General features: G+C 43.9%; 1 protein-coding gene across 5 annotated transcripts in view; it reads left to right on the top strand.

The window, feature by feature from the left end:
* Window positions 1-16,987, top strand: part of chb (CLIP-associating protein) — a 41,485-nt gene extending 24,498 nt beyond the window's left edge. The window contains exons 1-23 of one of the 5 annotated variants that reach the window (XM_025296779.1): window positions 2,765-4,292; window positions 4,721-4,752; window positions 4,841-4,925; window positions 5,638-5,718; window positions 6,309-6,466; window positions 6,567-6,803; window positions 7,036-7,289; window positions 7,386-7,576; window positions 7,790-7,915; window positions 8,208-8,327; window positions 8,459-8,554; window positions 8,659-8,839; window positions 8,925-9,156; window positions 9,895-9,960; window positions 10,214-10,545; window positions 10,651-10,954; window positions 11,064-11,251; window positions 11,344-11,482; window positions 12,152-12,284; window positions 12,351-12,510; window positions 12,597-12,810; window positions 12,902-13,108; window positions 13,876-16,987. In XM_025296779.1, the coding sequence (XP_025152564.1) occupies window positions 4,088-4,292; window positions 4,721-4,752; window positions 4,841-4,925; window positions 5,638-5,718; window positions 6,309-6,466; window positions 6,567-6,803; window positions 7,036-7,289; window positions 7,386-7,576; window positions 7,790-7,915; window positions 8,208-8,327; window positions 8,459-8,554; window positions 8,659-8,839; window positions 8,925-9,156; window positions 9,895-9,960; window positions 10,214-10,545; window positions 10,651-10,954; window positions 11,064-11,251; window positions 11,344-11,482; window positions 12,152-12,284; window positions 12,351-12,510; window positions 12,597-12,810; window positions 12,902-13,108; window positions 13,876-14,082 (3,948 nt within the window). In that variant the 5' untranslated portion in view covers window positions 2,765-4,087 and the 3' untranslated portion in view covers window positions 14,083-16,987. Of the gene's footprint in view, window positions 1-2,764; window positions 4,293-4,720; window positions 4,753-4,840; window positions 4,926-5,637; window positions 5,719-6,308; window positions 6,467-6,566; window positions 6,804-7,035; window positions 7,290-7,385; window positions 7,577-7,789; window positions 7,916-8,207; window positions 8,328-8,458; window positions 8,555-8,658; window positions 8,840-8,924; window positions 9,157-9,894; window positions 9,961-10,213; window positions 10,546-10,650; window positions 10,955-11,063; window positions 11,252-11,343; window positions 11,483-12,151; window positions 12,285-12,350; window positions 12,511-12,596; window positions 12,811-12,901; window positions 13,109-13,875 lie in introns of those variants that run through there. The other 4 variants (XM_019842422.2, XM_011144869.3, XM_019842423.2 and 1 more) reach the window with 4 other exon arrangements.

The following is a 16,987-nucleotide window of genomic DNA, read 5'->3' as shown; positions in this document are numbered from 1 at the left end:
TCCTGTCACGAGAGAGAGAGAGAGAGAGAGGGAGGGAGAGAGGGAGAGGAAAGAGATGATCAAAGTGTGATCGCGGCTTCTTTTTTGCGCGCCCGCACGAGCACGGGCAATCTCTCTAGGCAGCGTTCTTCGATATTACAACGTTATTACGCGATGCACGGAACAGGATTTTACGCACTCACCGGCGACGTTTTGCACCTGTTTACCTTTCATACGCAAAAGCACGAGATATCCTGCCCGTCGTTAGCCGACGGAGCCGACCAGTTGCTTTCTTTCTTCTTTTTTCCCGCACAGGACGCGAAGATGCCTGTCGACGTATTGTCTCGTTCGCGTATTATTTCATAACGAGGCGTGAAACGAAGCCTCGCTCGAGAACCGATCGACCGCACTTCGTCGCGGTCTGTATTCGGCTTGAGCAAAGCGAATCTCAATCCTTGATCGATCTTGCATAATTAGCGGAACAACCGACGGCACGTTAATAAGTCGCGACGTCGTTTGAAGCGCGCGCGCGAGCGCGATCAGCCGCGAGGTCTGGCGGCTTTTTGCGCGATTTAACACATGGCTCGATGTCGTTTTTTGTACGCGGCATTCTCGCCGCGCGATTTACACACTACTAGGAGGCGATGCTAATTCACGTTGACCACAATAAATACCCGCTGTCGGGGCGCACGTGTGCGCGGTAATAGCGTGTACACATATAATAATGGCAGCGAAGATCGGTCGGCCGATCGTGATCGCGAAATGCGATTCCGGGAAGTACGATGAATATTATAATTTTTTTTTTTTTTTTTCCTCCGAAACCACGCGGTGGCCCCGGCGGTCGCGTCGGTGGTTTGAAGCACGTGTCGCGTTGACGAAGAGACCACGTGGTCATGGAGTCGAACGTTCGTCGACGTTTTTTTCTCTCTCGGTTTCAGGAGAATGATGTTCATAATAATAATAGGTGCGCGTTCTCGAGAGAGAGAGAGAAACGAGCCGGACACGTGGTGGTGGTTACTCCAACGGTTGTCACTCAACGGTGTGAAGTGTTTTGCATCTTTTTCTTCCCTCGAGGAGACACTTATACTCTGGAATGATCGCGTTCGGTCGCTTTAATTCGATTCTGTGGAGCGCGAAGAAGAGCTCGTTCATCAACCCCGATAACGAAGATTCAGAGCGTGTGTCAAAAACAACGACTCGCTCTCCGTTCTCCTTCTCCTCCTCCTCCTCTTCCTCCTTCTCCTTCTCCTCCTCGTCGTCCCCAACTCGGAAAACGCGGACGGAGGTCTGAATGAAACGCCGCTGGAAAGACGAGGAGAAGGCGCGCGAGAGACGACGATGCTATCTGTAACGTGAGAAAATGGGGTTTCTCATTAACCGGTCTTGTTACGTGTAACGTGGCGCGTGTGAATGTACGTTCATTGTTACCGGAGAACACTGAACCGGTATCGAAGATATTAATAAATGGGTCGCGATCGGCCGGCCTGATAGTTCTCGATGCCGCTCGTATATCTCTCGTCTATATCGTATTCTCGCTTTTCCCGGGATATTATTATCGACGATGTGCGCGGCGATAATAACGACTCGTTTATTTATTATTGGACGATCGTTCGCTTACAAATAGATGAAGAAGTTTCAAGTTCGTCACCTTCCCGAAGAGAAGAACGTTCTACCGCCGCCCCGGTCGCGGCGGCGGTGTGAAACTCGCAAATAAATCGCGATCGCGATATATAATTGCCGCGCGCAACGATCCACGGCCATGTTGGAATGTTGAATTTCCGATGGACAAACAGAGAGCGAGATAAATCCGTTGAGGAGTGAATTTCTGAACCAGGAGCGGATGTGTCTTGCAACTTGCGCTGAGAATTATAACGTAACTCGCGCTTATCGAGATCCAATTTTCTCGAGCGTAATGATTGCATTACCCGTTTTATACGCTACGTACGCTAAACGACAGACACGAAAGCTCATTAGCGCGGTTCGAGCGCGCGCGAAAAGCTCTCTCGCCGAGGAGTGAATGCCGCCGACGCGCCGAATGTCGAAAGTCCCCGTGTTGTGCGTTGCCTCGCGAGGAGGCGGCGAGGTGAGAAGAAGAGAAGGAATCCTTCGGAGTGCACACCGCGCTCTCGCTGCAAACGCACCGACGCGGCCGCGGATAACTATCGAGACCTCTTAATGCGTACATGCGTACGACCGCGGAGAATGCACGGCAGGCAGGCAGGCAGGCAGATAATAAGATGCTTGCGAGAGAGCCGAGTAAACATTAGGAGCTGTTACGTCGGGCAATTTTGAAATCCCACGGAAAGAGGCCTAATTGCTGTTTACTCTCGCCATTCGCTACAAACCGCCAGTTTACGCCATAATAATTCCAGACACTCGCCTCGGTGCGCTTTGTTAAGCGGCTCGTTTCGAAATTGAATGAGCATCGCCGGAATGACTCGTCTTATCTCGACGGGAGCGACGAGATTTGTAGCATCACGCGGGAGAGCCGTAGATCGAAAAAATGTACATTCTGTTGTTCCACGTCGGGCTTGCTCGACGACGCTCGGCGGGATTAGGGTTGCCAGATCCGAAAGTTAAAATTACCGGGCATTTCTTCTTTGGTGACAAACCCAAACCGGACAGAAATAATAATCATAATAACGTTACATTAAATACAAAATATGACAAGAATTGATTTACAATATTAATTTCCAAACAATTTTATAAGCAAGATTTGATCGAATAAAATAATAAACTATTACTTTTTTCGTATATATGGAATGATGGATCGGCAGATCATCCACTAGATGGCTCTTCGTGACGCTCGATCGTGACGTAGATCGCTTGAAACGGAGAAACGTTGCTAAAATCTCAACTCTCATTCCATCGATTGGGTATAACTTAAAACTCGGCGACATATGACGCTCGGTTTGACTTATTAACCGGACACTGGACAAGACTTCTGAAAACTTGACAGTTCTCAAAACCGGACAGTTGGCAACCCGCTATCGGCGATACGCTCTTGGAATTCTCTCGGTTCCAGTATCTTGTCGTATATTGTCGTTATCGCTTCGCGGATAGTCCTGTTAGAATTATCACGCTGCTTTCTTCCGTAATTGCGTAACTGAGACTCGTCTTTTTCTGGCAATTTCTGGCAAGTAGTGACCATGGCAAGTGGTTATTGAATAATGATCAAGTTAATCGGGGAGAGTTTTGGCTCTCCGTCGGTGTTGTGCCGTGTTATCGCGGTGTTGTTACAGTCTCGTTGCAAACACATCCCGTGAAACGAGGAATCGTCTCGTTCTCCTCCGGTTGATCATTTTCGGGCGCGCGCGATCAGGTAGACAGAGGCGGGCGCTATCTAATGAGTCGCTCGCAGCGGCGCATTAATAAGGCTCATTCGCGGGAACATCCAATTAGGATGTGGAAATTAATTCGACGTGGTAGCGTGCACGCGCGGGAAAGGGCGAGGAACAAGGATTACTTTCACTGCGTGTACGCGGCTTGGGCGACAGTCGCGCGTTTCCCTCGCGGATTTTACACTTTCGTGAGCTCCTCTCCTCTTCAGACATTCATTAGCGAGGATCTCGCGATGCATCGCAGGGAGAGAAAAGCACAAAGCCGAGCGCGCGAACTCGTGCGCTCATCAGCCGGCTTCTCGTGACTTGTCGCTATCGCGAACGGCTCGAGTTTAGAGATAACCGCGTTAATTGCTCGCAATAAACGCTCTCCATATCGCATCCTCGCTCTGATACTCTGTTGTTGTAGCCGCGGGAGGGGGTAATTTACCGTCGATTACCTCCCGCTTTCGTCTTCTTGGTGCTATCGACTTTGTTCCTTCAAATCTGCAGTTCGACGATATACCGTACTGCTGCTTGGAGGCTTCTGGAGGCTTCTGGAGGCGGTAGACATTGAAAGGAAAAAGAGAAAAAAAAATTCAGCGACAGTGCGATCTCGAGAGAAGAACGGAGGTGGGAAAATCCCGTTTCTCGCACCGAATTTCATTAGGATGACGACGCCGGCGAAATGCCAGCGTCGTCGTGGTAACGCTCTCGCGACCCGTCGAGGAATTTATCCTTGCCACTAGAGAAGGAAGGATTCGTGCCTCGTGCATATATCACTCGCGATGAACGACGCCGACGTGTTAGTACCGAGCGGACACCGCTGCTTACGTCGGGGGTTGAAGAAGTACCCCAGTATCGATAAGAAGTTGTGGGATGCGAGCAGCAGGTGGATACTGCAGTGGGATAACATAGTCAAGCATCCCGGGGCGAGGGCAAGAGGTTGTCACTGCGATATCCATAAGCCACCGTGGTTGTACCCGGATCTAGGTACATAAATTCTCATTTCACGAGGACCAGCAGACGGTCCTGCGATGCGTTGCGACACGCTGTAATTATGACGAGATGTCTCGCAGCGAGATATTCTCGGACGTTTAACGCCGTCCATTGGTGATGGATTCCTTGAGACTCGTTTCAAGCGAGGTATTCCAAGTGGAAGTAGATGCGAGTTAAGTCCGAGTGTCCGGAGAAGTCGCGGATGTCGTCACGTGTGATTGAAAACTGACGCAAACTCAAATTTATTAATTATTCTTTGATTTAAGATTTATTTGACTTAAGATTAATTCATTGCACCGAACGATCGATTGTTTCATTTGGGAATTTCACGCGCTTCAACAAAGTTGGCGATTTACTTCGACGACGATTTACTGACGAAGAAGGATCCCGAACTAACGATTGATTTTTCTCCTCTGTTTCAGTTGGCAAGGACAGTGACGAGCCTGACAGAGCGGTGAGTGTGAAGTTTGCGAGGACGCAAACAACTTTGAAGCTAGCGCTTATAGATCGAACGAATGTGAAAACACGATTTTCTATTGTAGGTCAAATCGGCTCCCGTTAAGAGGCTGAACATGCCGCCCAAAAGAGGTCAATTTGGACCCGCGAAGACGCCATCCTCCACGTTAGGTATATCGCAAGTTACACACGTGTCTCAATTGTTACCATCGCGAATCACATGACCGATCCAACGTTAACATTTCATTCGAGAGCATGACATGTCGCAAAGTTAGTTGCGGTAAAAGTCTTTTTATAGTTTATTTAAAGACCTCTTCAGTTGGTAGGTGTCGAGTACCGGAATTGTCGTAGTGTTATTGCGTGGATTCGATAATTCTGTTTGTTATTTGTAACGCTTGTCGAACGCGTGTACTGTTTAATTTATAAAACTCGTCGTCTTCCTCCCTTCACTTTTGGCTAGCATATTGAAACTGAATGTGTCGTGTACTTCAATTACACGCGAATATTAACGCGTAGCACTGTTGGCCTGCTGTCGTGTAAGTCGAAAGTTGTTCGTACTGTGAATGATCGTCCCGGCGTATTTTACCTGAAATGTGTCTCTGTTTCATCTGAGGATTTATGTGAATGTCATGACTCAATGTTGACTAATAATGTCACAGAAGCACAATTCTCTGCAAAACTAGACGCGCACGTATGTACGGGCAAACACGCCGTGTAATACGCTTGAGTTTTAACCGCGGCGCAGCTTTACTTTTGCATCATTGTTAACAAACAAACAAACAAACAAACCAAACACACGTCGAAAGACTCGTCAGCAAACGGTCAACGTGCGTTGATGTCACGATGACGAGAATGATGCTCTAACTGTTCGCTTGCATGACAGCTCACTCTGGTACTACTTCATCATCCACGGTTCCAAGGGCAGCGACCGTCAAAAGAGCTCTATCAGTAAGATCGGCAACAGGTATATCCAAGTCTACTATTGGCATTTAAAATATATATATACTCAGGGAATCGAAGTGACTTTTTCGACTGGGGACATGTTCGCGTTGTGACTTGATTTGAGATACAAGAGTAAATTTTGCATATAACGAAAATTGCGGTCGATAAATTACAACAAATTACACACACACACACACACACACATCTCACACATTAATTTGTTGTCCTTACTGAATGGGATAGTTTATAGTATGCAAATGAAAACCCCCGCACATCGTTGTCATCGTCGTACGCTTGATGTCACCTTGATGTGTAGCTACACATAATGCTTGTTAATTATTATTTGCAATCATATGTTTATTATTTTGAAGTGCTTTCCATTATCGTTCGTATTGTGAGTTCAGCTTGAACGCTGTTGTTCACGATCATTGTTCGTAGCCATTCATATAAGCTAATCGGGAACTGTAAAAATGTCAGGCATGAACAATAATGTGTAGATTCGGAGATATAATTATTGCAATTCGACGCGCACACATCTTACACGTGCATTGTTATATTATTATATTCAGCCTGGTGTATACAACGAATATTTTCACTGCATGCTCTGTCCAGCGCAAGCCGGAGCTGTCGACGAAGAATGCTTCATCACTTCGTTCGAGGACGTACCTACCGTCACGTTATATTCAGCAAAGGATCTCGAAGAACAAATGAAGATTATCAAGGATACAGTGGGCGATGACAAGAAAGACTGGAAACAGAGAATGGATAGTGTGAGCATCGAGTGAATGCGATCTCTCTTTTCTTTTCTCTACTTTTCTCTCCTCTACAACCGGTGATTTTTTCTAACCGTGTCTTTTTGCCTTTTTGCAGATGAGAAAGTTAAGAGCCATTGTACTCGCAGGTGGCACTAACTACGAAAATTTCCACGAGTGCCTAAAGAGCGTACAGCGACCGTTCGAACAGGCTTGCACCGATCTTAGATCCCAAGTGGCGAGAGAGGCATGTATAACTCTAGCCTTTCTGAGTCACAGCCTGAAGACCAAATTCGCCAGTTTTGGCGAGGCTGTTTTGCTCACGTTAATGAACCTCATACAGAACAGTGCCAAGGTGAGTTTCACGGAATACCGATGCTTCTGCTAAGTACATCATTTAAACACGATTATGTCGTTCAAATGACTTTTCGCCTACGACTTGGACGGATATATTTGTACTTCGTAGAGTGTCATGTAGAACACACATGTGGTGTGTGTGTGTCCTTGTTGATCTTCATTTATAATCCTTATAAAAGACTATAATTTTACTTAATTACCGAACATTTTTCTTTCACGGTCGTCACTAGGTCGTGGCGACAGCCGGTGCGGTGGCAGTTAGGTTTATCCTTCAAAATACCCACTGCAGTCGATACGTGCCTATTATTATATCGTGCGTGAGCAACAAGAGCAAAGACATCCGCCGCGCGTCCTGGGAATATCTGGCTTTAATTCTGCAGACCTGGCCTACGCAGATATTGCAAAAGCACGTCACGGTATTGCCAGACGCGCTCAAGAAAGGCATCGCCGACTCTGACGCGGAAGCGCGAGTTTTTGCCAGGAAGTGAGTGCGCCTTTCTTCGAGTCATCCTTCAACATGCTTCTTCCTTTAACAAGAAGATCGACATGACGACGTTGTTAATTCTATCGCTTTTTATAGATCATACTGGGCATTTAAAAATCACTTTCCAGAGCAGGCTGAGATACTACTTAATAACCTGGATGCGACATACAAACGCTCCTTGATGTCTCTCAGCAATAGCGGCAGTAGTAATAGTTTAAATATTGTGGCTAATGCGAGATCGTCGAGCGTTAGTCCACGTACAGCTCGACCTGTGATGAGCGCGGCAGGTAAGAGCGCTTCATTTCTTTGAATACCGCCTTCTTAGCAATACCGCGACAAAAAACCAGCCGATGTATCGAGAACAAAAGAAAGAGTAAAGTCTACGTTGAATATGTAACAGTTGTTACTCGTGTTTCCTGCGATCCTAACATAAAGGACTTGTCTCACTCTGTTTTCATGCTGCTTTGCGACTTCTTCTCTTTACGTTAAAACGTATGAAGGTAGTACGGAAAATTTGCATCAGACCATGGGCCAGCCACACGGCCCGCTCAGACGTACACCGTCCTTGCCTCGGTCTTATCGTCAGTCTGGTATCCCGATACTGCAAAGACCAACAGACAGTCACTGTAATTGTTCTGCAATCATTCGTTACGTCACACGCAAAGAATAAGATCGCTGTGCACAAACGAAACTAGTTATCTCGCGTTGGCCTCTCTTCTTTCTTTGTTTTCTCTCTCTCTCTCTCTCTCTCTCTCTCTCTCTCTCTCTCTCTCTCTCTCTCTCTCTCTCTCTCTGTCTCTCTCTGTCTCTCTCTGTCTCTCTCTGTCTCTCTCTGTCTCTCTCTGTCTCTCTAGCACCGGTTAATAGATGTTGCGTGATGTCATTGTTGTGAAATTAATTTGCATCGTGTCTTTGCAGATCGAGGTACACCAGGAGGAGTTCGGTCTACTAGTGCGATCGATCTGCAAGCTGCTCAAAGGGCGAAGGCTAGATTAATGTACGCTAATATGAGCAGGCAGAAAGCAGCTGCGGCAATACGTGAGTGTAACGTCTTGACGTGAAAGTTTCGAAAGTCTCACATAGATTCCAGAAAGCGCAAATCGAGAACGAAGTATCCGGCCGTACAAATCGGGGTGCGTTGATTGATGTATTATTTTTATATATTGCAGCGCGTCCTAGTAAATCACCTGATCCCAACGCGGTTGCTAGTCCAGAAAGAGTCGCTAGGACCAGAACAAGAGTCTCCGGAGTTTCGCAATCTCAACGTGAGTCTTGTGATCTTTCCTGTCAAAACTACATATGAAGTTTATACAAAAATCTTTAACGTTGAATCCATTAACGGACCAATCGAATGTTTTCACTACAACAGCCAGCAGTAGATCGGGTTCTCCATCGTCTAGATTAAGTTACGCCACGTACAATCGCGAGGGTGAATCACTGATTGGCAGGCCGAGGCGATTGTCTGGACATGCCATCGGCAGCACGAGTAACAGTCGCGAGCCCAGCCCACAGAGATTCGGAATGGACAGAAGTTTCGCGAGCAAACTGAGGTACGTACAATGTACGAACGTGTTTGTTTGTCGCGAATATTCCAGTCGGATCCAAAGTGAAACACTTGATCATTCGGACTAACAGGGGCAGAAATCTTCACATGTCGCCGACGGACAGCAGCAGACCGCCGGTTATGGCGCAGAAGATGCTGCAGAAGTCGCGCGAAGCCGAGTCCGCTTTGGCGGACGCGCTGACATTCGACAGTATAGACAACTACACCAGAATACCGGGAACTAAAGGGGATCACAGCGACGACAGCGAGAACAGCAGCATATGCTCGGAACGAAGCATAGACGGTTTCAGGCGAGCTAGTGATGTAAGTGCAAATTCTCTCTTGCGTATTTAAAGCCTATATAGAAAACAAATACAGCGCGATCGTTGGCTTAGGCATTCGATCTTCTTCGTCACTTCGATCGAAGAACGAGCGTATGTCGTGTATAGAATCGAGGTTAACCTAATAATAAATACGTGTCCATATGAATTAATGTTTCTTTTTCATAAATTAACACGTTCACGAAGATGCGATATTACAAGTGCATCTTCATGCATATTGTCTCACGAATCATACAGCATTAATATATGACGAATTTTTACGCATGTCCTCACGTGACATTAATAAGTGACTTTATCGCTTTTTATAATTGATTAATTGACGCTTCTGCGATACACGTAGGTTTCACCTCAATACAGCATGCAAATCGATCAATACGACGCAGACCTCGAGATGTTACTTCGCGCTCTACATCATTTGTTTTACATTTGACTCGGGACTGTGATATTGATTTCTGTTGAATTAAAGCGGACTCTCGTTTCACTGCTCTTTATTATTTACATACGTGTCGGTCTTTTTTTTTTTTTTTTTCTATTGAGAATGAGGAAAACGCGAGATAGCTTCGCAATGCGAAAAACCCTTTAGCGCACTGTATGACGATGTAGCTAATGCATGTCTGGTTTTCACTTTTGGTTTTGTTACGGCGTATTTGTTTGGTTTGGACTAACGCGACACGCCGTTCTGTTCTCCATATCTCTCCATCGCCCATCTACCCACACATAGTCGTTCTCATGGAGTGGCTCGCAACCGAGACTATACCGTGATATATGGGATCAGTCTATCCCGAAGGTTTGTTCAATTCTACTTTCTTTCGTATCTGTACATTGATGAGATTGATGAGACATAGATGTATCGTGAATTAGAGCACAAGCTAGCAGATAGCTGAAATCACACACAGTTAGAGTACAGCGATTGTATGTCATTGAGTGTCATATGCGTACGCTCTGTCGACAGAATATTATTTCGAAGCATCAGCATATGTGTACATACGTTAAAAAAAGTTAAAAGAAGTAGCACACGACCATGCCTTCCCGTTTTACAGGACATCAAAGAGATTATTGAGAACTGTGCTCACAAGCATTGGGGAGACAGGAAGGAGGGTTTAGTGGGCTTGCAGCATTTTCTGAACACGGGCAATACACTAACTACCACAGAATTACGTAGAGTGACGGACATTTTTACGAAAATGTTCATGGATTCTCACACCAAAGTGTTCAGTCTATTCTTGGACACGCTGAACGAATTATTGGTCACTCACAACGAGGATCTCGGCGACTGGCTTTACGTTCTGTGCGCGAGGCTCCTCAATAAGTTGGGTACCGATCTACTGGGATCTATACAAGCAAAGATCCACAAAACGCTTGACGTTGTGAGGTGAGAATTTGTGCACAATCGTTGACGTGACGTGTGGGTACCACCGCGATGTTACTGATTGTTATTACATATCGACAAACTTAAATGTTGTAATCATTTGTTCAGAGACTGTTTCCCGGGCCAACAGCTTCTACCAGCTGTGATGAGGTATCTGACAGATCCCACACAAACACCAAATTCTCGCGTGAAAGTAGCAGCATTGACTTTTATCACGCAGATCGCTGAGACGGCAGAGCCGTCCGCTCTGGGCAGTTCTGCACCAACAGCGCTAGCACGGCTGCTCGACTGGTCGAATGACGTTAAAAGCCAAGACGTTAGGAGGCACGCGCAGAACGCTGTGATATCGCTTTACAATCTCAATACGCCTCAAGTTACTATGATACTCTCCGAATTACCGAAATACTACCAAGTGTGTTGAGTGAGACGACCGTTGAAGTTTTTCAGCGTCAGCTATAGCGCCTGATGTTTTTCTTTCCGCTCACGTGTGCTGAATCAGTGTCTTCTCTCTCTCTCTTCAGGAAACGGCGTGGCCTCTAGTACAGAATCATGTGAGAAAATCGTCCGCCTCGAGTAACCCGGCGTCACCCGGCACACCGCCGCCTAGAGCGCAGAGTTCGCCAGCACGGACGAAGGTGAAAAACGACAATAAAGCAGAGGGAAAGACTGAAATCGACGGAGGGGACGAGAACCTGGAGGAGGTGTACAAGTACGTGACTATATCTTGATCCTTTGAGCATAAATTCTTAGAGTCATCACATCTCATGCCGAGATGTCTTCATTTTCAAGTTCTTCTTACAGATCGCTGCGACGCACAACCGCTGAGATTCAAAATTATGGCTTTGAACGTCTGGAAAGAGCCACTACTAGCAAGGACAGCGGGATCAGTAACATGGCGGATGTGGAGGAGAGAATGGAAGGCCTGACATTATCTAATTCGGTAAGCGACGTAAAAAAAAATCGCGACAGGAAGCTAAAAGAATGATGGGCGTTCAAGTGGATCGAAAAAAAATATAAATCTTAAAAATAATGACTTTTCTTCGTCAATGAAATCTGATACATTATTACTGAGACGAGATGGTTTGAAATAGAAGTCTGTCTGATTCATCGTTGAGTCATACTACGACCTCGATTCTTCATTGTGGACAGTGAAGACTCGTAACGGTGAGACTTTGAAACTAAATGTGCGTTACTGACCAAAACGAACTAACTGGCTCCATTCAATAGAAAAAATTGCTTTGCAACTGTAAAATTTGTAAATATAGTGCTTACTCTCGACTGAATCGAAGAGCACATGTCCATCAGATTCACGAATTTTACCCTCCACTGTCCTCACTGAGAATTCGAGGTCCTAGTATGACTCAATGATAAGTCGAACAGGCATTTCCTTTAAGTAAAACGATCTGAAGATGTACGATGCTTATTTTTTTTTTTTTTTTTTTATTAATAATAAGTTGACGCGTCCTTGAAACGCGTTTGTTAAAGGAAAGCCGGAAAAAGTAGACTTTAAATACAACTAAAAAAAAATGAATATAATAATAAAAATTAGTTGAACGTCTATAATATTATTTAAGGATACTTTGTGGTATAATTGGACTTGTTGTTTCAGGGCCGATCTTCATCCGTCTCCTCGCCAACCCAGCGAGGGCGATCTGTCAGCAACATAACAGTGAACGGGTCCAGCGATACGATAGCCGGCGATTTGATTCTACCTCAGGAAAATAATGGTTATAAAACGCATGGTATGTAAATTATTATTGAACGATAAAATATTTCTATGTACTCGAATATTTCAATGTTATCTGCAGGATCATCGCCAGACTCGATAAACAGACCAGAGATTGTGGATAACATGATCAAGACTTTACAGTCCAAGATGACGCAAACTACAGAGAAAGTCACTGTCTTACAGGAATTCCAATTGTACGTTCGCGAGGGTGACGCGGCGCATATTAAACGAAACTTCAAGTAAGTCAGACGAGATTTCATGTGTATCTTTCATATTAGAGAAGTTTTCGTCTTAGTAATTTATTATTGATCATACGACGTTCCAGGAAAGTGCTCAAAACTTTATTAGATAGTCTATCTAACGACGGTAAGGTGATACAAGTAGAAGTGCTTCAGACGCTAATCGACATGCTTAAGTGCCCCGAATTGGTAGAGAGCTTCTCCTTTTATCCCGAGTTGTTAATATTGAAAGTTATTTATGCCTACAAATCCGACGATCAAAAGGTCGATGCTTCCAGTGGTAGCGGCGGCAGATCTCCAGTGAGTTATCATCTCCGCTTGATTATTTTAAATAGCACACACAGAGTTTATGCGTTTACTTGCGCTAGACTCACGTTCCTGTTTGCGACAGGTACATTGGAACGCGGAAAAGTGCGCGGCGACGATAGCCATGGTTCTCAAGCCGGAACAAATTATACATTTGGTCTCGACTATCATCGCCACGGAACCGTATCCCTTGAATATGGGTGCAATAAAGATGTTACATAAAGTAGTGGAGCATTGGGGTCGCGATGCGATAGAACCCCATCTTGCCAAGGTTATGCCGGGTCTCATCAAGGTGAGCTTAGCGAAAATCTTAACGCTAATGTAATTAATGTGATATTAATGAATTGTAATAAAATGTATTGGGTTGGCAACTAAGTGATTGCGGATTTTAAATAAGAATGAAAATTCAAAATTTTAAATTTGCTTTTTTAAATTTTTTTCAATGCATGTATGCGATACATTGAGCTTCTCTGCAATATCACGTGTTGTGCTATGACGATCTGAATCGATAATGGCCTTGATATGGGTCTCATCGACTTCAACTGCCAGACGGTCAGATCGTTGAGCATTTTTCAATGAAAAATCACCAGAACGAAATCTGGCAAACCAATTTTGACACTGCCTTTCTTTCAAGGCTTCATTCCCATATACGGCACATAACTTCTCGTGTGCTTGCGATGCGTTCTTGCCTTTTCGGAAATGATACAATAAAATATGTCTGAAGTGCACGTCTTGCTCTTCCATTTTTAAATTGGGATAAAAACAAAACTAAACAACTAATCGATATAATTTTTGTACTAAATGAAAGGTAGAAGTCCAAACAATAAGAAAAAATATAGGTTAGGTTACTTTGAACACGTTAACGAAACAAAAGAAAATGTAAAATCCATCTGTCGACAAAATCCGCAATCACTTAGTTGCCAACCCAATATATAGTATAATATGATATGTTAAATATGTTAAATTCTCAAGTGCATATTAAGCAAAAATAAGACGTTCACATGCTATTATAAAAATCACGTGTGGGCGATGTATCAATAGGTATGTTACAATACACAGGCTTATGACGATGCCGAGAGCGCTGTTCGGAAAAGCGCGGTATTTTGCATGGTAGCGATCCACGTGGCGGTCGGCGAGGAAGTTCTCAAACCACACCTGAGCTGTTTGTACTCCAGTAAACTGAAGCTCCTGAATATTTACATACAACGTGCGCAGCAACAGGCGAATAGTCAACCGGCGAGTCCGCGCAGCAACAACAAAAATTAACTAACATCCAATTCCACGACTCTCAGGGTCGCGATACTTAAGAGGTTTGCCCGTTTGGGTGCACGGCATGAACGAATGCTTGTCAGCTTCCTCAGTAAGTCCAATCCGTGATTGTCGACGACGAAGACGATGAAGTTGATGAGGTTTTAACAGTATAACTCGAAGGTTTTGATACGATAGAGACTGATGCATTTGACTGTATGCACGTTATATCGCGGCAGCGTGCGAGCGTATGAACGAACGAATCGCCTCTCGCGAGACGACAGTGATGTTGTACAGAACCGGCAGACCGGTGTTACGGTTCCAGCAGTTCGTTCCGGTGTGTTGCGCGTTTTTCAAGTTATTATTTTCTCGAACAAGCAGAGCCAACAACTCACTATGTTGAATTGATCAGACCCCGATGACGAGTGTCATGTAAAAGGGTGACTTCAGTCGACAAGTGTGTCTGCGAATATTGTTCTGTGATACGCTCACGAAGCTCACTCTATGGAAACAGTCGCTGTCGTTATTAACGTTATTATGATTATTATTATATAATATTAATATGATTTACAAAATAGACGATCCGTTTGATCTCGCGCTGATCATCTCCTTTTCTTCTTTGTCAACATATGCGCGCTATGCATTACATATTTATACATTACGTTATATTTCCACTTTCTGTCTTACATTTATTTATATTTTAATACATTACAACACTTTCCAATCTGTCGAGCAACTTGCAACCTTAAAACAATATCAATCCTTCGAACGTGCAAATTGTCAAAAATATTACTCTTACTCTCGCTTGTTTTGTCTTTCGCATCAAATACGCAATTCGGTCAGACGCTCGGGAAAGGTGAAACAACTTTGGACAGCTTTGCAACATAAACATTTCACAAATACATCACTTTTATTCATGGATTATCACTACATCACGATACTGTACATAATATGATTAACCATTTACGTGTCTCACGGTGGAGAGTTACAGTATTTAAGAAATTGCAGTATTTTCTTCGATTATTAAGCGTACAGTGAAATTATCTTTCATTTTGCAAGTGGCAACTCGTTGAAATTCGACCTTTTTCCCTTCTCCCTCTTTAACGCTTCATTTAACGCTTAACGATTATGAGAGAAAGAGTGACAGAAACTCTGATGATGTTTGACAAACTGCTTTCGGTAAAACGAACAATATACTGAGAGAAAAGGCAGGCGGTGTGCAACATCACTGTCTTCGGACAACGAGCCGATTATCTCATAGCGCGCAGCCAAATGCTAATCACGAACTCCCGTTTTGTGTTTAACATGTATGCTTGTTACCGGCTCACGAACGTTTATATGTTGCGTGTACGCGACAGTAACGTCGTGTCGCATCTTTTGCAGCGGGCAAACGACGTGTAGGTAACGGGGAACAGTGGAAAGGAAAGTATAATTTATTCGTTTGAAATCTATGTGCTAGTCAGATTCCCAAGGACGCACAATGACGTAAAAAGACTCAAACGAAGTATAGTCGGGTCTTTTTTTTTTTTTTTTTTTTTTTTTTTTTTTTTTTTTACAAACCTTGCACAGACACACAAATAATACATACATACGAGAAATACATAAGAAGAAACATGCGAGAGAGAAAGAGAGAGAGAGAATGTGAGAAAATGAGAGTCTGCTGCGTGAATGAGAAATTAACGCGCGTTAAGAGAAGCAAAACAGAATAATAAAGTAGCGATGATTAGCGCGAAACGAGATCAGCTCGAGACTAACGTTTAACACTTAAACTTATTCATCACGTTGCCAATAATCGAATGAACGCTAAATCAAAGCTAACGTAACGAGTTTAGTAACACTTTGTGCCATTGTCGTTTCTGTTTATTGTGTAAGAAAAATTATATATAATACTATATATAGATCCATCCTTTGTCCTTTTCTTACTATACATTTAGTCAAAATACGATAAGGTGTAATAAAATAATTTTATTATAAATTTGTCAAAGTGAATCATTGAAGTATTACGAGATATTAGGGAAAATGAGAAAGAGAAGTGAATCGTTTCGGAAACACATTCGTATTTGCTTGTCCGACGTAAGTATTTACGATGATATACAAAATAGAACATGTATTATGGATGTTTCCCCAGATAAACTTGTAACGCATATAATGTCTGATAGTACCTCGATAATTCACTTCAGCGTGATGACGCAGTGATCTACGTCTCGAACATACACATACACACAATACGCGGCCAAACAGTGCCAAAAAAGAAAAGAATAAGAGGAATACTGAGTATGAACTGAAGATTAGAAGCAATTATTGGAACGTTAAACAATGAGGATAAAGAAAAGGAAAAAGAATGAGGAAACACGGACGGGTTGTGTATTTCTTTTACTTGGTGCCTTCGGTGTCGACGCGACGGGATTTGATTGAAGATTGTCTTTCATCGTCATTACTTAGGAGCAATTTCGCAGATAGTACACCGGCAGAATTAAAACGAAAAGAAAAAAGAAAGGAAATATGAGGAGAGTGTCCTTAATTGTTGCCGACGTCGTATAAATGAAACAATTTTGCGATGAAAAAAAAGAGAGAGAGAGAAAGAGAGAGAAAATTTTCTCGATCACATTATCTATCGTAGAATAGCGAATTCTAAACGGACTCGATATTTTTCCCAGTCTGCGATCCGATAGAATCTCGAAAGTACATTGTGCAAACGACTATTTATTCTACGCGCCATCCCATGTATCACCTGCGCTTTTGCGACACTTCGTTCGAAGTTTGAATTATCGTCGAGAACATTGAAAGAAGTTCCGGGGAAACTGAAATTGCGTGCGCGTCTAAATACAATTTGCGCTCTAACGCCGCCGAGCGGAATGTTGCGCTTTCTCAAGTCCGCCGAAAATCCGGATGCGCTGTCGAGAGAGAGAGAGAGAGAGAGAGA

The sequence above is a fragment of the Harpegnathos saltator genome, unplaced genomic scaffold (genome assembly GCF_003227715.2).
Source record: "Harpegnathos saltator strain DR-91 unplaced genomic scaffold, Hsal_v8.6 scaffold16, whole genome shotgun sequence".
Taxonomy (NCBI): domain Eukaryota; kingdom Metazoa; phylum Arthropoda; class Insecta; order Hymenoptera; family Formicidae; genus Harpegnathos; species Harpegnathos saltator.
Note: the sequence above shows the minus strand (reverse complement) of the source record. Positions and strands in the feature narration are given on the sequence as shown.